Source organism: Ranitomeya imitator, chromosome 1, assembly GCF_032444005.1.
Source record: "Ranitomeya imitator isolate aRanImi1 chromosome 1, aRanImi1.pri, whole genome shotgun sequence".
Taxonomy (NCBI): domain Eukaryota; kingdom Metazoa; phylum Chordata; class Amphibia; order Anura; family Dendrobatidae; genus Ranitomeya; species Ranitomeya imitator.
Window position 1 is genome coordinate 344,775,014 of NC_091282.1, and position 15,808 is coordinate 344,790,821.

The window sequence follows — 15,808 nt, forward strand, 5'->3', positions numbered from 1 at the left end:
GTTTTGTTTTTGTGGAGTTCCTTGTGTGGTAAAAATATCCGGGCAACACTGTTCTACTGGTCAGTATGATTATGGAAATACCAAACTTCCATAGGTTTTTTTTTTTTATTCGATTAGTGAAAAAAGTTACGTTTGTAAAAAAAAATATGAGGTCTGTATTACTCTTTCCTGAGACCTGTAACATTTTTATGTTTCCATGGATATTGCTGTGGTGAGATGACTTTTGCATTGATACTATTTTGGAATACACACAAACTTTAGACCGATTTTTTTGTTTTTTTTGTTGTAGATGTGATGACTGAAAAAAATGCAATTCTGGAATTTGAATTTCAATGTTCTTTTCTCTTTATAGAATTTACTTTATAGAATTTACTTTAAAATTAACCTGAACAGTAAGTTCAGGTTAATTTTAAATTTTGATAGATCAGATTATTATGGACATGGCAATACCAGACTTTTTTTTTACATTTAATTTTTTTAATGGGAGAAAAGTGGGGTAAATTCAGATATTAAAAAGAATATATATATTTTTTGCTTTATTTTTTCGAATCCACAGGGGACTTGAACCTGGGATAGTCCGCTTATTACTACTGCTCTGTACTGCTATAGTATTCCAGTGTATAGTGTAAAGCACAGTCAACTATGAAACCACTAAGCGTCACAGGAGTACCAAGATGGCAGAGACTGACCCTCCAGCAGGCCTCAGGCTGCCCTGGTAACCCACCGACGCCCAATCATAATTTAAATGCTTTTCAGAAATTGATAGCATCATCTGAATGGTTAACAGCAGCGACCTGCGCTTAGTCTTGGCCACTGCTATTAGAAATAGTTGGCAATGGCATCAACTGCACGTTTGGAGGGAATTCCGCTTTTGTGCCCTCTCCACACATGGGTACCCCTGCGCAAGATATACAGTTACGCTTATGTTTGAAATGGTTAATAGGTGATGTAATCTGATCCCTCAGTGAGCTGTCCATCTTGTTTTGATAAAGACAGATTTGGGCAGAATTTCAGAGATAATGCAGAGTTTAGGAGTCAGGAAAAATTAACTGGACAAAGTAGCAGATTTCTCTGATACTTTAATATATCTTATCTTACATTCAATAGTACTACTGATTCATGAAACGTTTGTTGAAAAGACAGCATTTATTTAAACTTCCTGATATCCAATGTTCAATTAAAGTCAGTTAGTGGAAGACATGGCTGTAGTCATTGGCATCAGATCACTCTTCTTTAGATCCTTGAATATAGCATCCAGATCCATAAAGCACATTTTAATCTAAATTAAAAAGAAAGTGGTGAATGTTCACATGTCCCAAAATAAATAAAATTATACTTTCAGAATTTCATAGGCATGTAGTTATAACACAAATGTACACCAACATTTTACCATAATTTTCTGACTATAAGATGCTCTTTTTAGTAATAAAAAAAATCTTGGTAAAAATTGTGTGCACCTTTTAGTCTGGAAGAGGCCTCCTCTGTGATTAAGAGGAGTGCTAGTATAATGTCTTTCCCAGTCATAGTGAGAACAGTGCAGCCTTACAAGTCTCTCTCCCCATGCCTAAGGGTATGTGCACACGATGTGGATTTGCTGCAGATCCGCAGCGGATTTTTCCGTGCAGAAACGCTGCAGATCCGCACTGTGATTTACAGTACAATGTAAATCAATGTAAAAAAAAAAAGCTGTGCACATGGTGTGGAAAAATCAGTGCGGAATTGCTGCGGATTTCAAAGAAGTTCATGTCACTTCTTTTGTGCGGATATGCAGCGTTTCTGCACCCCTCCATGATAAAAATCCGCAGTGGCAAAAACCACAGAAAATCCGCACAAAATCCGCATCAATTCCGTGGCAAATCCGCACTAAATCTGCATAAAAACCGCGGCAAATCTGCAGCTGCGGATTCTGCCAGGAGATGCAGATTTTCCTACACCACTTTTCCTACGTGTGCACATTGCCTAACACTGATTTGTCACGGGAGGAAGCTGGAAACAGCCAGCATAAACTTCCCCATAGTACAGGTTCTGAAAAGGCACACCATGGATGAGGACAGGTGATCCTAATTAGTTTAAGGACCTTTCATGAGGTCACAAGCAGTCATATGCTCGCAAAGAGCTTAAAAGTGTGGGAGATGCAATAATATAATTTTACAACTGGTACTGAAATACTCACAAATAAAACTGATGTAGGATGTCTGCAGAGGTGTGTGTGCATGCATGCACCCCAGTACAGTGTAAGCCCTTGTCCATATGAAGCAGAGGTGTGTGTGCGTGCATACACCATAGTACAGTGTAAGCCCTTGTTCATATGAAGCAGAGGTGTGTGTGCGTGCATACACCATAGTACAGTGTAAGCCCTTGTCCATATGCAGCAGAGGTGTGTGTGTGTGCATGCAACACAGTACAGTGTGAGCCCTTGTTCAAATGAAGCAGAGGTGTGTGCGTGCATGCAACACAGTACAGTGTAAGCCCTTATCCATATGCAGCAGAAGTGTGTGTGTGCATGCAACACAGTACAGTGTGAGCCCTTGTTCCTATGAAGCAGAAGTGTGTACGTGCATGCACCACAGTACAGTGTAAGCCTTTGTCCATATGCAGCAGAGGTGTGTGCGTGCATGCAACACAGTACAGTGTAAGCCCTTATCCATATGCAGCAGAAGTGTGTGTGCATCCATGCAACACAGTACAGTGTGAGCCCTTGTTCCTATGAAGCAGAAGTGTGTACGTGCATGCACCACAGTACAGTGTAAGCCCTTGTCCATATGCAGCAGAGGTGTGTGCGTGCATGCAACACAGTACAGTGTAAGCCCTTATCCATATGCAGCAGAAGTGTGTGTGCATCCATGCAACACAGTACAGTGTGAGCCCTTGTTCCTATGAAGCAGAAGTGTGTACGTGCATGCACCACAGTACAGTGTAAGCCCTTGTCCATATGCAGCAGAGGTGTGTGCGTGCATGCACCACAGTACAGTGTAAGCCCTTGTCCATATGAAGCAGAGGTGTGTGCGTGCATGCACCACAGAACAGTGTAAGCCCTTGTCCATATGCAGCAGAGGTGTGTACGTGCATGCACCCCAGTAGTGTAAGCCCTTGTCCATATGAAGCAGAGGTGTGTGCGTGCATGCCCCCCAGTACAGTGTAAGCCCTTGTCCATATGAAGCAGAGGTGTGTACGTGCATGCAACATAGTACAGTGTGAGCCCTTGTTCATATGCAGCAGAGGTGTGTGTGGGTGAATGGTGAATGCAGCACAGTACAGTGTGAGCTCTTGTCCATATGCAGCAGAGGTGTGTACGTGCATGCAACATAGTACAGTGTAAGCCCTTGTCCATATGAAGCAGAGGTGTGTGTGCGTGCATGCACCCCAGTGCAGTATAAGCCCTTGTCTATATGAAGCAGAGGTGTGTGCATGCATGCAACATAGTACAGTGTGAGCCCTTGTCCATATGCAGCAGAGGTGTGTGTGCATGCATGCACCCCAGTGCAGTATAAGCCCTTGTCCATATAAAGCAGAGGTGTGTGCATGCATGCAACATAGTACAGTGTGAGCCCTTGTTCATATGCAGCAGAGGTGTGTACATGCATGCACCCCAGTACAGTGTAAGCCTTTGTCCATATGCAGCAGAGGTGTGTGTGTGTGCACTACAGTACAGTTTGAGCTCTTGTCCATATGCAGCAGGGGTGTGTACGTGCATACACCACAGTACAGTGTGGGCCCTTGTCCATACACAGCAGAGGTGCGTGTGTGTGTGTGTGCGTGTACAGCAGTACCGTGTCAGTCCTCGTCCATATGCAGTAGAGATACGTGCACAGCACTGCTGTGTGTGTATACAGTACAGGTGCTTCTCACAAAATTAGAATATCATCAAAAAGTTAATTTATTTCAGTTTTTCAATACAAAAAGTGAAATTTATATATTATATAGAGTCATTACAAACAGTGATCTATTTCAAGTGTTTATTTCTGTTAATGTTGAGGATTATGGCTTACAGCCAATAAAACCCCAAAAGTCAGTATCTCAGGAAATTAAAATACTTAACAAAAAACACCTCCAAAGTCTTTCTAAGTGTTTAAAAAGGTCCCTTAGTCTGTTCCAGTAGGCTCCACAATCATGGGGAAGACTGCTGTCTTGACAGATCTCCAGAAGGCAGTCACTGACACACTTCACAAGGAGGGTAAGCCACAAAAGGTCATTGCTAAAGAAGCTGGCTGTTTACAGAATGCTGTATCCAAGCATATTAATGGGAAGTTGAAAGGAAGGAAAAAGTGTGGTAGAAAAAGGTCAGGCAGCAACTGGGATAATCGCAGCCTTGAAAAGATTAAGAAATGGCCATTCAAAAATTTGGGAGAGATTCACAAGGAGTGGACTGCTGCTGGAGTCATTGCTTCAAGAGCCACCACACACAGACATATCCAGGACATGAGCTGCAAGTGTCGCATTCCTTGTGTCAAGCCACTCATGACTAATAGACAATGCCAGAAGCGAAAAGAACTGGGCTGTTGCTCAGTGGTCCAAGGTGTTGTTTTCAGATTAACCCCTTAAGCCCCGAGGGTGGTTGGCACGTTAATGACCGGGCCAATTTTTACAATTCTGACCACTGTCCCTTTATGAGGTTATAACTCTGGAACGCTTCAACGGATCCCGGTTTCTTTGATATTATCTGCGTTTGTTTGTGAAAAAAATGGAAATTTGGCAAAAATTTTTAACATTTCGCAATTTTCCAACTTTGAATTTTTATGCCCTTAAATCATAGAGATATGTCACACAAAATACTTATTAAGAAACATTTCCCACATGTCTACTTTACATCAGCAAAATTTTGGAACCAAATTTTTGTTTGTTAGGGAGTTATAAGGGTTAAAAGTTGATTAGCAATTTCTCAATATTACAACACCTTTTTTTTTTAGGGACCACGTCATATTTGAAGTCATTTTGAGGGGTCAATATGATAGAAAATACCCAAGTGTGATACCGTTCTAAAAATTGCACCCCTCAAGGTGCTCAAAACCACATTCAAGAAGTTTATTAACCCTTCAGGTGTTTCACAGGAATTTTTGAAGTGTTTACAAAAAAATGAACATTTAATTTTTTTTCACAAAAAAATTACTTTAGCTCCAATTTGCTTTATTTTACCAAAGGTAACAGGACAAAATGGACTCCAAAAGTTCTTGTACAATTTGCCCTGAGTACCCGGATACCCCATATGTGGGGGTAAACCACTGTTTGGGCGCATGGCAGAGCTCGGAAGGGAAGGAGCGCCATTTAACTTTTCAATGCAAAATTGGCTGGAATTGAGATGGGACGCCATGTTGCGTTTGGAGAGCCACTAATGTGCCTAACATTGAAACCCCCCACAAGTGACACCATTTTGGAAAGTAGACCCAATAAGGAACTTATCTAGATGTGTGGTGAGCACTTTGACCCACCAAGTGCTTCGCAGAAGTTTATAATGTAGAGCTGTAAAAATAAAAAATATTTTTTCACAAAAATGAACTTTTCGCCCCGAGCAAGCAAAGTACTCAGATACGCAGGCAGATGGATCAAGGAAGCGCTGCCCCGTGCACCGATGGGGCTTCATCAGAGAAAGTCGGGCGATACGCGTGGTGCCGCGCTTCCTTGATCCATCTGCCTGCGTATCTGGGTAGGCTGTATGTGCCTATACTTGGGGCATACTAGTCCTTTTGGTTTGTGGCATCTCAGGAACTATGTTGTCATTTCTTCATTTCTATATGATTAATATATATTATGAATTAAGATCTTCTTGCACAATCTATCTTGGGAATGTTTTCCTGTTCTTCATATAAATATGTGCTTAATGGGTCACTACTAGCTCCATGAGCCACTGTGTATTTTGAATATAAACTGCCTTGGGTCTGGTATTTTACTATTCCCTACACATACTCTAACTTGGGGTAATTCAGCCTCTGCGCATGTGGTTTTCTAGGGGCTATATTTATAATACTGCATTCTGCCCATCGTGATTTGATGGTTTCTATGCATCCACGTATTTTTTCTATATATTTCTATCAGCCCCATGAGCCATTATCTATATGAGCAAAGGTTCTTGGATCAGGCATTACACAATTTTTGAGCTGTTATATGCTTATTATTGCTTAGGGACAAGGTTTATGTGTTGTTTTTTTTGTCTGTTTTTAAATGTTTTAAACTTGTGTGGTGTGTCAATAAAAACCTTTTTTCTCATATTTTGGTTTACTGGGACGTACTATCCCGTCACTGGGAATTAAGTCCCAGGTTACCTTGATGGGATAGTACGTCCAATGGGATTAAGGGGTTAAAGTAAATTTTGCATTTCATTTGGAAATCAAGGTCCCAGAGTCTGGAAGAAGAGTAGAGAGGCACACAATCCAAGCTGCTTGAGGTCTAGTGTGAAGTTTCCACAATCAGTGATGTGTTGCGGAGCCGTGTCATCTGCTGGTGTAGATCCACGGTGTTTTATCAAGACAAAAGACAGTGCAGCTGTCTACCACGACATTTTAGAGCACTTCATGCTTCCCTCTGCCGACAAGCATTTTTGAGATGGAAATTTCATTCCCAGCAGGACTTGGCACCTGTCCACACTGCCAAAAGTACCAATACCTGGTTTAAAAACAACAGTATCACTGAGCTTGATTGACCAGCAAACACGCCTGACCTTAGCCTAGTATTGTCAAGGGGAAGATGAGAGACACCAGACCAACAATGCAGATGAGCTGAAGGCTGATATCAAAGCAACCTGGGCTTCCATAACACCTCAGCAGTGCCACAGGCTGATCGTCGCCATGCCACACCGCATTGATGCAGTAATTGATGCAAAAGGCGCCCGAACAAGTATTGAGTGCATTTACCGTACATACATTTCAGTAGGCCAACATTTCGGATTTTAAAATAATTTTTCAAGCTGGTATTACAAACTATTCTAATTTACTGAGATAATGACTTGGGGGTTTTCATTGGCTGTAAGCCATAATCATCAACATAAACAGAATTAAACACTTGAAATAGATCACTCTGTTTGTAATGACTCTATATAACATGAGTTTCACTTTTTGTATTGAAGAACTGAAATAAATTACGTTTTTGATGATATTCTAATTTTGTTAGAAGCACCAGTATATACTGTTCAGACAGAAATCTTGTGTGTGTGAGTTGAAAGGTTGTTAGTGCACAGTTTGTGGAGGCTGCAGAGCTGTGTGTATAATACATTTGCTGCATAGAAACACTCAGTTCTACCTCACAGAATAAAAATAGAGGTGTTTACTCTCCCTCTTATTGACATCTGTTATGATGCGGTGGTCTAGGAGCAACATGGAACGAGCTCTGAGGGAAGTGGTAACTGTACTGACCGCAGACCCTAAGCTCAACACAACACTAGAAGCAGCCGTGGAATGCTCCTAACTCTCCCTAGGCATCTCGTCACAGCCTAAGAGCTAACTACCCCTGAAGACAGTAGCAGGAAAACTATCTTGCCTCAGAGAAAATCCCCAAAGGATAGATTAGCCCCCCACAAATAATGACTGTGAGTGGAGAGGAAAAAGACATACACAGAATGAAACCAGGATGAGCACAGGAGGCCAGTCTAGCTTGATAGATAGGACAGGATGGAACACTGTGCGGTCAGTATAAAACACTACAAAAATCCACGCAGAGTTTACAAAAAATCTCCACACCTGACTAAAGGTGTGGAGGGTAACTCTGCTTCCCAGAGCTTCCAGCAAGACAGAAAATACTTCAAACTGATAATGCTGGACAAACAAAGAAAGCACAGAATGGATAAGACCACAAACTATGGACAGAAAAAGTAAGCAAAAACTTAGCTTTGCAGAACTGGTCAGGATAACAGGGAACTCCAAAGAGATGTGAATCCAACCAGGAACCATTTACAAGTGGCACTAGCTGAAGGAACAGCCAGGCTTAAATGGGCGAGAGAGCAGATAAGTGGAGGCAGCTGACAACAGCTAACTCCAAGGAGCAGCCATACCACTTGAAACCACAAGAGGGAGCCCAAGAGCAGAACTCACAAAAGTGCCACTTACAACCACCAGAGGGAGCCCAGGAGCAGAATTCACAACAGACATCACCAGGGAAGACTTATTTAGTAGAAAACACTGTTTTCCTAGTTTCTGACATGTAAACAGATGGGGTGCATCTTATGGTATGAAGTATAATAATACGATTGTTATTTTATTTAACAGAACTCTAATGGTAATTTCTTTGTGCTATTACAGTGACCTCTTATATGTCCAGAGCTTTATACTCTCAGTCATACTGCTCTTCCCAGGATGGGCATCAGCTTCAGCCATGGGGTATAGAACTACAACCCCTGGCAAAAATTATGTAATCACCAGCCTTGGAGGATGTTCATTCAGTTGTTTAATTTTGTAGAAAAAAAAGCAGATCAGACATGGCACAAAACTAAAGTCATTTCAAATGGCAACTCTATGGCTTTAAGAAACGCTAAAAGAAATCAAGAACAAAAAATGTGGTAGTCAGTAATGGTTACTTTTTATTAACCAAGCAAAGGGTAAAAATTATGGAATCACTCAATTCTGAGGAAAAAATTATGGAATCACTCTGTAAATTTTTATTCCCAAAACTAACACCTGCATCAAATTAGATCTGCTTGTTAGTCTGCATCTAAAAAGGAGTGATCACACCTTGGAGAGCTGTTGCACCAAGTGGACTGACATGAATAATGGCTCCAACACGAGAGATGTCAATTGAAACAAAGGGGAGGATTGTCAAACTCTTAAAAGAGGGTAAATCATCACGCAATGTTGCAAAATATGTCGGTTGTACACAGTCAGCTGTGTCTAAAATCTGGACCAAATACAAACAACATGGGAAGGTTGTTAAAGGCAAACATACTGGTAGGCCAAGGAAGACATCAAAGCATCAAGACGGAAACTTAAAGCAATATGTCTCCAAAACAGGAAGTGCACAACAAAACAAATGAGGAACGAATGGGTGGAAACTGGAGTCAACGTCTGTGACCAAACTGTAAGAAACCGCCTAAAAGAAATGGGATTTACATACAGAAAAGCTAAACTAAAGCCAGCATTAACACCTAAACAGAAAAAAACAAGGTTACAATGGGCTAAGGAAAAGCAATCATGGACTGTGGATGACTGGATGAAAGTCATATTCAGTGATGAATAGTGAATCTGCATTGGGCAAGGTGATGATGCTGGAACTTTTGTTTGGTGCCATTCCAATGAGATTTAAATAAAGATGACTGCCTGAAGAGAACATGCAAATTTCCACAGTCATTGATAATATGAGGCTGCATGTCAGGTAAAGGCACTGGGGAGATGGCTGTCATTACATCTTCAAGAAATGCACAAGTTTATGTTGATATTTTGGACACTTTTCTTATCCCATCAATTGAAAGGATGTTTGGGGATGATGAAATCATTTTTCAAGATGATAATGCATCCTACCATAGAGCAAAAACTGCAAACATTCCTTGAAGTAGTGTATAATCCAGATGATTCGTCAAACTCAATCTGACAGGTGCCCCGCCCCTATCAAAGTGTGTAACCCCTCCCCTCCCCTTGTCTGACGGCTGGTATCCAGCTGTCCCTCCTTGTTTGATTTCCCCTTTTGATATAGTTTGATATATTTTAATTTGCTGCAGTTCGATATTATTCTCGCATTTTGTTTTATATTAGATGTTCGAGCGTGATTCTGTAAGCTGTATTTTATTCACAGTGTACACATATAGTGCAGAACTTTTGTTTTATAACACACCAAGCTGTTTATTTGTGAGGGGTCCTTTATATATATATATATATATATATATATATATATATATATATATATATATATATATATATATATATATATATAATATGCTTTGCACATATAGGGCAGAACTTTTGCTTTATAACACACCAAGCTGTTTATTTGTGTCTCTACTGACCATTAACTAAATGCTGGTCCCCTTATTTACACAAGTAGAAAAGTTATTTGTGTCTCTACTGAGCATTAACTAAATGACGGTCACCTTATTTTCACAAATAGAAAAGACAGATTTTCTCTTTTGTACCTGTAGGGTTATGTAGGGTTATCTGCGGGTCAGTGGTTTATAACACCTAGGTCATTTGTTTTTGTTCTGTAAGCTGTGTTTATTCACAGTGTACCAGATTTTCTCTTTTGTGCCTATATATATATATATATATAATATGCCCCAATGTTACAACACAAGCAAGTAAGAAGCGGTGTGTTTTATACGAATATAAAACCAAAGACACGATATTGTAAAAAATGTAAAAAGATTTTATTTCTCACAATAAAACAGCATCTCAAATTTTAAGTTAACTAACAGCATGATGCTGACAAATGCATCTTTGCGGAATCTGATAACAACGCGCTGAACAAAGGGATGAGCCTGAAAATCTTGATGTCACAAAATCTGATACGATTCGATCATTATTCTGCAAGTCAGACGTGAAATGTTGTAAAACCTTCTTAAATGGAAAGCCTCGCGCTAAATGGTATAATACATATATGCAATAATGACCGCATACACGGCTATACAAATCCTGAATTTGCGCGCTCTGATAACAATAAGAATAACAATTCTTGTTCAGGAATGTCACAAAAGCGCGTGGAAAGATAATATTGTCCGCACGGAAGCCGTAACTGTCAAAAAATATGCCCGTCTTATCGTCGCAGAGTACGATTAATATCCAGTGGCGACCAGCTTGATTCGCCGGGTCTGTATTCACAATATATGCCGCGGGTCTCTGAGTCACTCTTTCTTCCGGAAGCAAATCACACGGAAACACACCGGCGAATATGCGGTCTGTATAATTATCGGACCGCGCTACAACTGTAAGCTGAAGACTGTCCATCGTTGCTTAATTAAAATCGTACAAGATCTCTCGCCTGTTATTAATTTCCAGAATGGTGTGGTTGACTGCAAAGACAATCATATTTATCGTGTGGGGTGTTGCTAGCGCAAAGCGGACTTCAGCACGCAGATTACCTGTTTTAATGAGCGAGAAATGGCCTCCAGGCTCTTGATCAGGCGATAAATCAAAAGCAAATAGCGTGAAGCCAGCCATAAATTCTTCACGATCTATCGCCATGGCACAATCAGCCTTTTGCTTGCCCGATATATGGGCAAGCGCCATATATTCTCTGATGGCTAAATCAGCATTAAAATTAGGATTATAAGGCCTCGCGGGTATCTGCTGACCATCCAGATATAATGCTGCGTGGTTGACGTGGTAGTGGTGAAAGTCCAGGGTTTTTTTTGTATAAGAACCGCTGAAGGCCTCATTATCTACAAACCCCAATATAACAGTTTTTGGTATCTGTCCTAGGAAGAGGTTCTCGTGGTTCGTGATCCGGGTCCCTGCGGCGATGCTGTACACTTTCAGGCATGTTCGGTTAACAGCGTACTTGGCTGTTGCGGCTAGGAGGGCCTGGCTGTGGCCGATTCGGACAGCCGGAGATACCTGCACTCTTTTCACATAGAGAGCCGCCTGCGAGATTTGCACCTTCAGCGGCTCGGCTTCTGGGGACATGAGGCAGAAAGTATCCTTATTTCTTGACAGCTTAACCTTAAGGTCAAGGCCTTTCAATATTAACTTTGGCTGGTTAAATATATCCCCAAAAATGGGTCCCAAAAGGTTGATGGGTTTTGAGCGAGAAGCGGTACTGGCTCTTTTGATAAATCCCGCATTTGCGCCATCCAGGCGCCTGTCATTAAGATGCCCCGCAGTGTCTTTATAGAACAAACCGGCTGTAAATTGTGATGCCAGCGTCTGTGAACTGTAATTTAAAAGGGTCTCTATGTACGCTCTATAGCTGTAGAGATTGTCCGATTGTGAGATAAGTCGGTCTCCCAGAGTAATATCGACCTGGTTAAAAAGAGTGGCTAGAGGGTAGTTTATGAGCGCCACACGCGCACCATCGGCGATGGCCGTATTATCCTGCTTCACGATGCGACAGCTTATGTACAGCAGCGTGTTGTTCAGATCATAATAATAATCGCCGCTACCAGATATGTAAAACTCCAACGGTCCATTGTCTGACAGAGCAGCAACCGGCTGTACTTCTACAAATAGAGATTTCTCGATACTTGTTTGAGTCAGTGGTACGGCAAAAATATCCAGTTCAGATTTTGCGCACTCTACAGAAGCGTCATGCAGGAAAGCCATGATAACTGATTAGAAGATGTCGTCCGCAGAGCGTCTTACTCGTTTCTGGCGGGGTCGTCTCTTGGATGTAGTTTTATTCATGAGCATCGGCGGTAAAGGAGGGCAAACGCGCCTCTTTCTTTTTTGGGCTTTTTTAGCGACATAGATTATCCCAGAGCCGTCTTGCTGGGTTGGTGTATTTATCCTTTTCATAAGGGCAGTCGATGCTGATGTCACGGCATCTGCAGCGATGTTCCGGGCAGCCGTCCGAACGTGTGGTTTTACTAATTCTAAGCCTTTTCTGAAAAGCGGCACGGCGCGACGAAATAAGCCTTTAAATAGCCCTGCCAGGCCAGAGCCATACATGTACTCGCTCCCGCGGAATCCCTCTAGCCCGTGCCCCGACTGTGCAGTATAGTAGCGGGCATAAACAGCAGGATCTCCATACACCCTTTGAGACAGCATTTTATCGTGTCAATGCTGGCGAGGTCTAAAATGTAATCGCACTATACACTTGCCGTATCTGAATTTAACCGGCGTGCCCTGGTCCGACATGACTGTAATGTTTATGGAGTCAAAGTGTTGCTTGCACAGCGGTATGTAATCAGGCCGTGAGTGGCGCACCGTGACAATATCATTATCATCGCCGCTAACTTCTACGGTTCGTAGCAGTTTAACGTAACTGTCACCTACAAGTTGATGTTGCATTATATCAGTGTATACAAAAAGTGAATAAAAACCAGCCTTTGAATCGGGGTAAAGCGGCGATTCCACGGCATTAAAGCAACGGGGGAGTCATCGACGGTCTGCAGTCCGAAAATAAATTTTAGCTTAGTGCCCAGAGCAAACTGTATAGGGGATGGGTCGGGCAGGATCACCTCGCGGCGTAGCTCATCATACCGTATTCTGTAGGCAGGTGTAGATAAATACAGCGCTTCTATTCGGGGATTGACCGCGCCAACTAGCTTAGGAATGGACGAGTAAAATCCTGATTTTATGTGATACTGTACTAACGGTTCGCCGTGTTTAGCCGCGTAGAAGCTCCCTTCAAAAGCATCAAACGTGTTCCACGTATGGGGGTACTGTATTTCCGTTAACGCCACCTCATAATCTGCTGAAAGATGAACGGCCCGCGCTAACTTGGTATTATACTCCGATATTGTGTTTTCAGGGTAGATTTTAATTGACGAATTACTGGGTAATGTCACGAAAAACGAGCCCGCTTCCATGGTTATATATCTGCCAACTCCGAGGCCGGGATCCAACTATTGAATTTTTCGGGGTAGCCCAGCCATTTGACAAAGCAGTGACTCACACCCCTGACACGTTTTTTTCTCAAAATTTTTTCTACTCTGTAGACACGATCCTCATCCATAGGTATTTTTTGCAGCTCTTCCTTATAAAATGACCCCTCTACAGCCTCCCCGGCTAAATCACTGATTTTATAAAGGGGCTTATGAAATTTATTGGAAACGGCGGTAATTAAAAAAATCTCTTCGCTGTACGTCTTCTCATAGCCCTTACAGAACGGCCCCTTATAGCGCGATATTCTGACATGAGAGCCAACCGTTAAAGACGGTTTAATCGGTTTATTAGTAATAGTAGAACTGTAAATATTGCGCCAGATTTGCATCACGTTTCTCTCTGACACAGACGCGGGACTACAGCGGATCGTTGAGTGGTACGTATGGTTGTAGCTATGCAGCAAATCCGGTAAAATATCAATATATCTAAAGGTATTATGATGCGTAAGATAGCGCCACATACGGGTTTTTAATGTGCGATTAAAACGCTCGACCATAGCGGCTTTTACATCATTGTTTGTAAAAAAGTGATGAATATTATGCGTATTACATAGTTGCTTGAGTGATGAATTTATAAATTCTTTGCCGCGATCCGTCTGCAGTTTCTTCGGTATGCGCTTATCATTTTGAAATATTAATTCGAACGATCTGGCGACACTAGCGCCTGTCTTGTTTGTCAAGGCCACGCACCATGCGTATCTCGATAGAACATCAATCACCGTCAGGATGTATTTGACATTATCATTTTCCCTTGAATAGTCAATTAAACTTACGAGATCCGCCTGCCACTGCGCATCAATGGCCGAGACGTAAATTTTATTTGTCAAAAAGCATTTTCTAGCAGGCTTGTGTAGCGTGTAGGTGTCTTGCTTATTCAACCAAGCAATCACATCAGATTTCTTTATTCCGCGCTCTCTTGCAGCTCTAAATAATTTGTCAATACCAGAGAATGATCCGGGAGCCTTGCTTGTAAAATATTGTTTTTCTAATATGGCATCATACGATTTAGACGTCATGATTGATTAAAATGATTGTGGCTCGTTAATCAACAGCCTGTTTCTTTCAGAAATTCAGATGTATAAAAATTCCTGTTTTAATCCGGCTATATCATGCGTGAGTTAATGCATGCATTAATTGCATGTATGGTTGTGTTCTGGGTGTTAACAGAAGGCGTGTGATGGGGCGTAACTGGGTGTGTTTCTGGGTGTTAACAGGTGAGTTGTTTTCTGACACTCAGGATAAATACAGCTGGATGTACCACCACAGTACAACAGACAGCCACCAGAAGCCAGACTAGACTAAAAAGCAGAGCTATTCTAAATGTAAGTATATAAGACAGTTGTCTTATTATTCGCAAATGCTTAATTATATTTAACTATGCATCTCTAAAACCATAATTAAGGATGTTATTTGTTTAATAAGTTAGTGTTATACTGGAGGCTAGATGCATATTTAGTTTTACTGCATAAACCATATTTGTGGGCCATAATTAAAATAGAAAGACTTATCCGCGGGCCGCTATTATAACATAATTTATGTAATACAGTAGTTAATAACTGTTAATACGCCCTAACTAGCGTATGCAGCACTTACTTACTACCTGTGTTTTGTTTAACATAGACATATTTATAGTCATATTTATACAGCAGCGGCATATTTAGTGGCGCTGTATAATATAGTTTTACTGCATAAACCATATTTGTGGCGCATAATTAATATAGAAAGACTTAGCCGTATTACCCATGATTTGCTTAGTATAAGCATATTTATACACGGGACGCAGTTTTATTTGTTGGGGTATATAAATGAGTTTGACGAGTGGTGTTGTGTGGTTAATATAGATTGCACAAAAAATTTACACAGATAATTTATTTTAGATGGAATCCCAAAATTTTTCGGCTTTTTCCAGCCAAGCTGAGGATTCGGTAATAGGTATGTTTCAAGATTTATATACATGTATCTGCTAGTGTCCCATTCTAAGTAAGGACTGTTTTTATATATTATCTTTATATTGTTTATTCTTTCTTGTTTAAGATGAATTTATCAGGAACATCCCCGATAATGTAGATGAATTTACCAGGAACATTACCGATGATGTAGATGACTTTATCAGGAACATTCCCGATGAGTTTTTAAACAGCTTCAGCGTGCCTACTCTGGAGTGTGATACACCTGGAGCTGAGTATAGTAACACTAATGCAGGTGACGCTGCAGTGTGGGATTTGACTCAGCGCATCATAGGTGCGTTGTGTGTCTGCGTGTATGTGTGTGTGTGTGTGTATATAGCTTTTAAGTATTTAGACGTGTAAATATATATATTAATTCTTTACAGATGTCGACATGTTTCCAGAACCAACC

The 15,808-nt window shown here is 41.2% G+C and overlaps 1 protein-coding gene across 1 annotated transcript in view; it reads right to left on the reverse strand.

Moving 5' to 3' along the window:
- Positions 1-285: 285 nt before the first annotated feature.
- CFAP73 (cilia and flagella associated protein 73) overlaps positions 286-15,808 on the reverse strand; it is a 142,642-nt gene continuing 127,119 nt past the window's right edge. Inside the window, exon 7 of the mRNA XM_069759885.1 lies at positions 286-1,279. Coding sequence (XP_069615986.1) covers positions 1,184-1,279 — 96 coding nt within the window. The 3' untranslated portion in view covers positions 286-1,183. The remainder of the gene's footprint in view (positions 1,280-15,808) is intronic.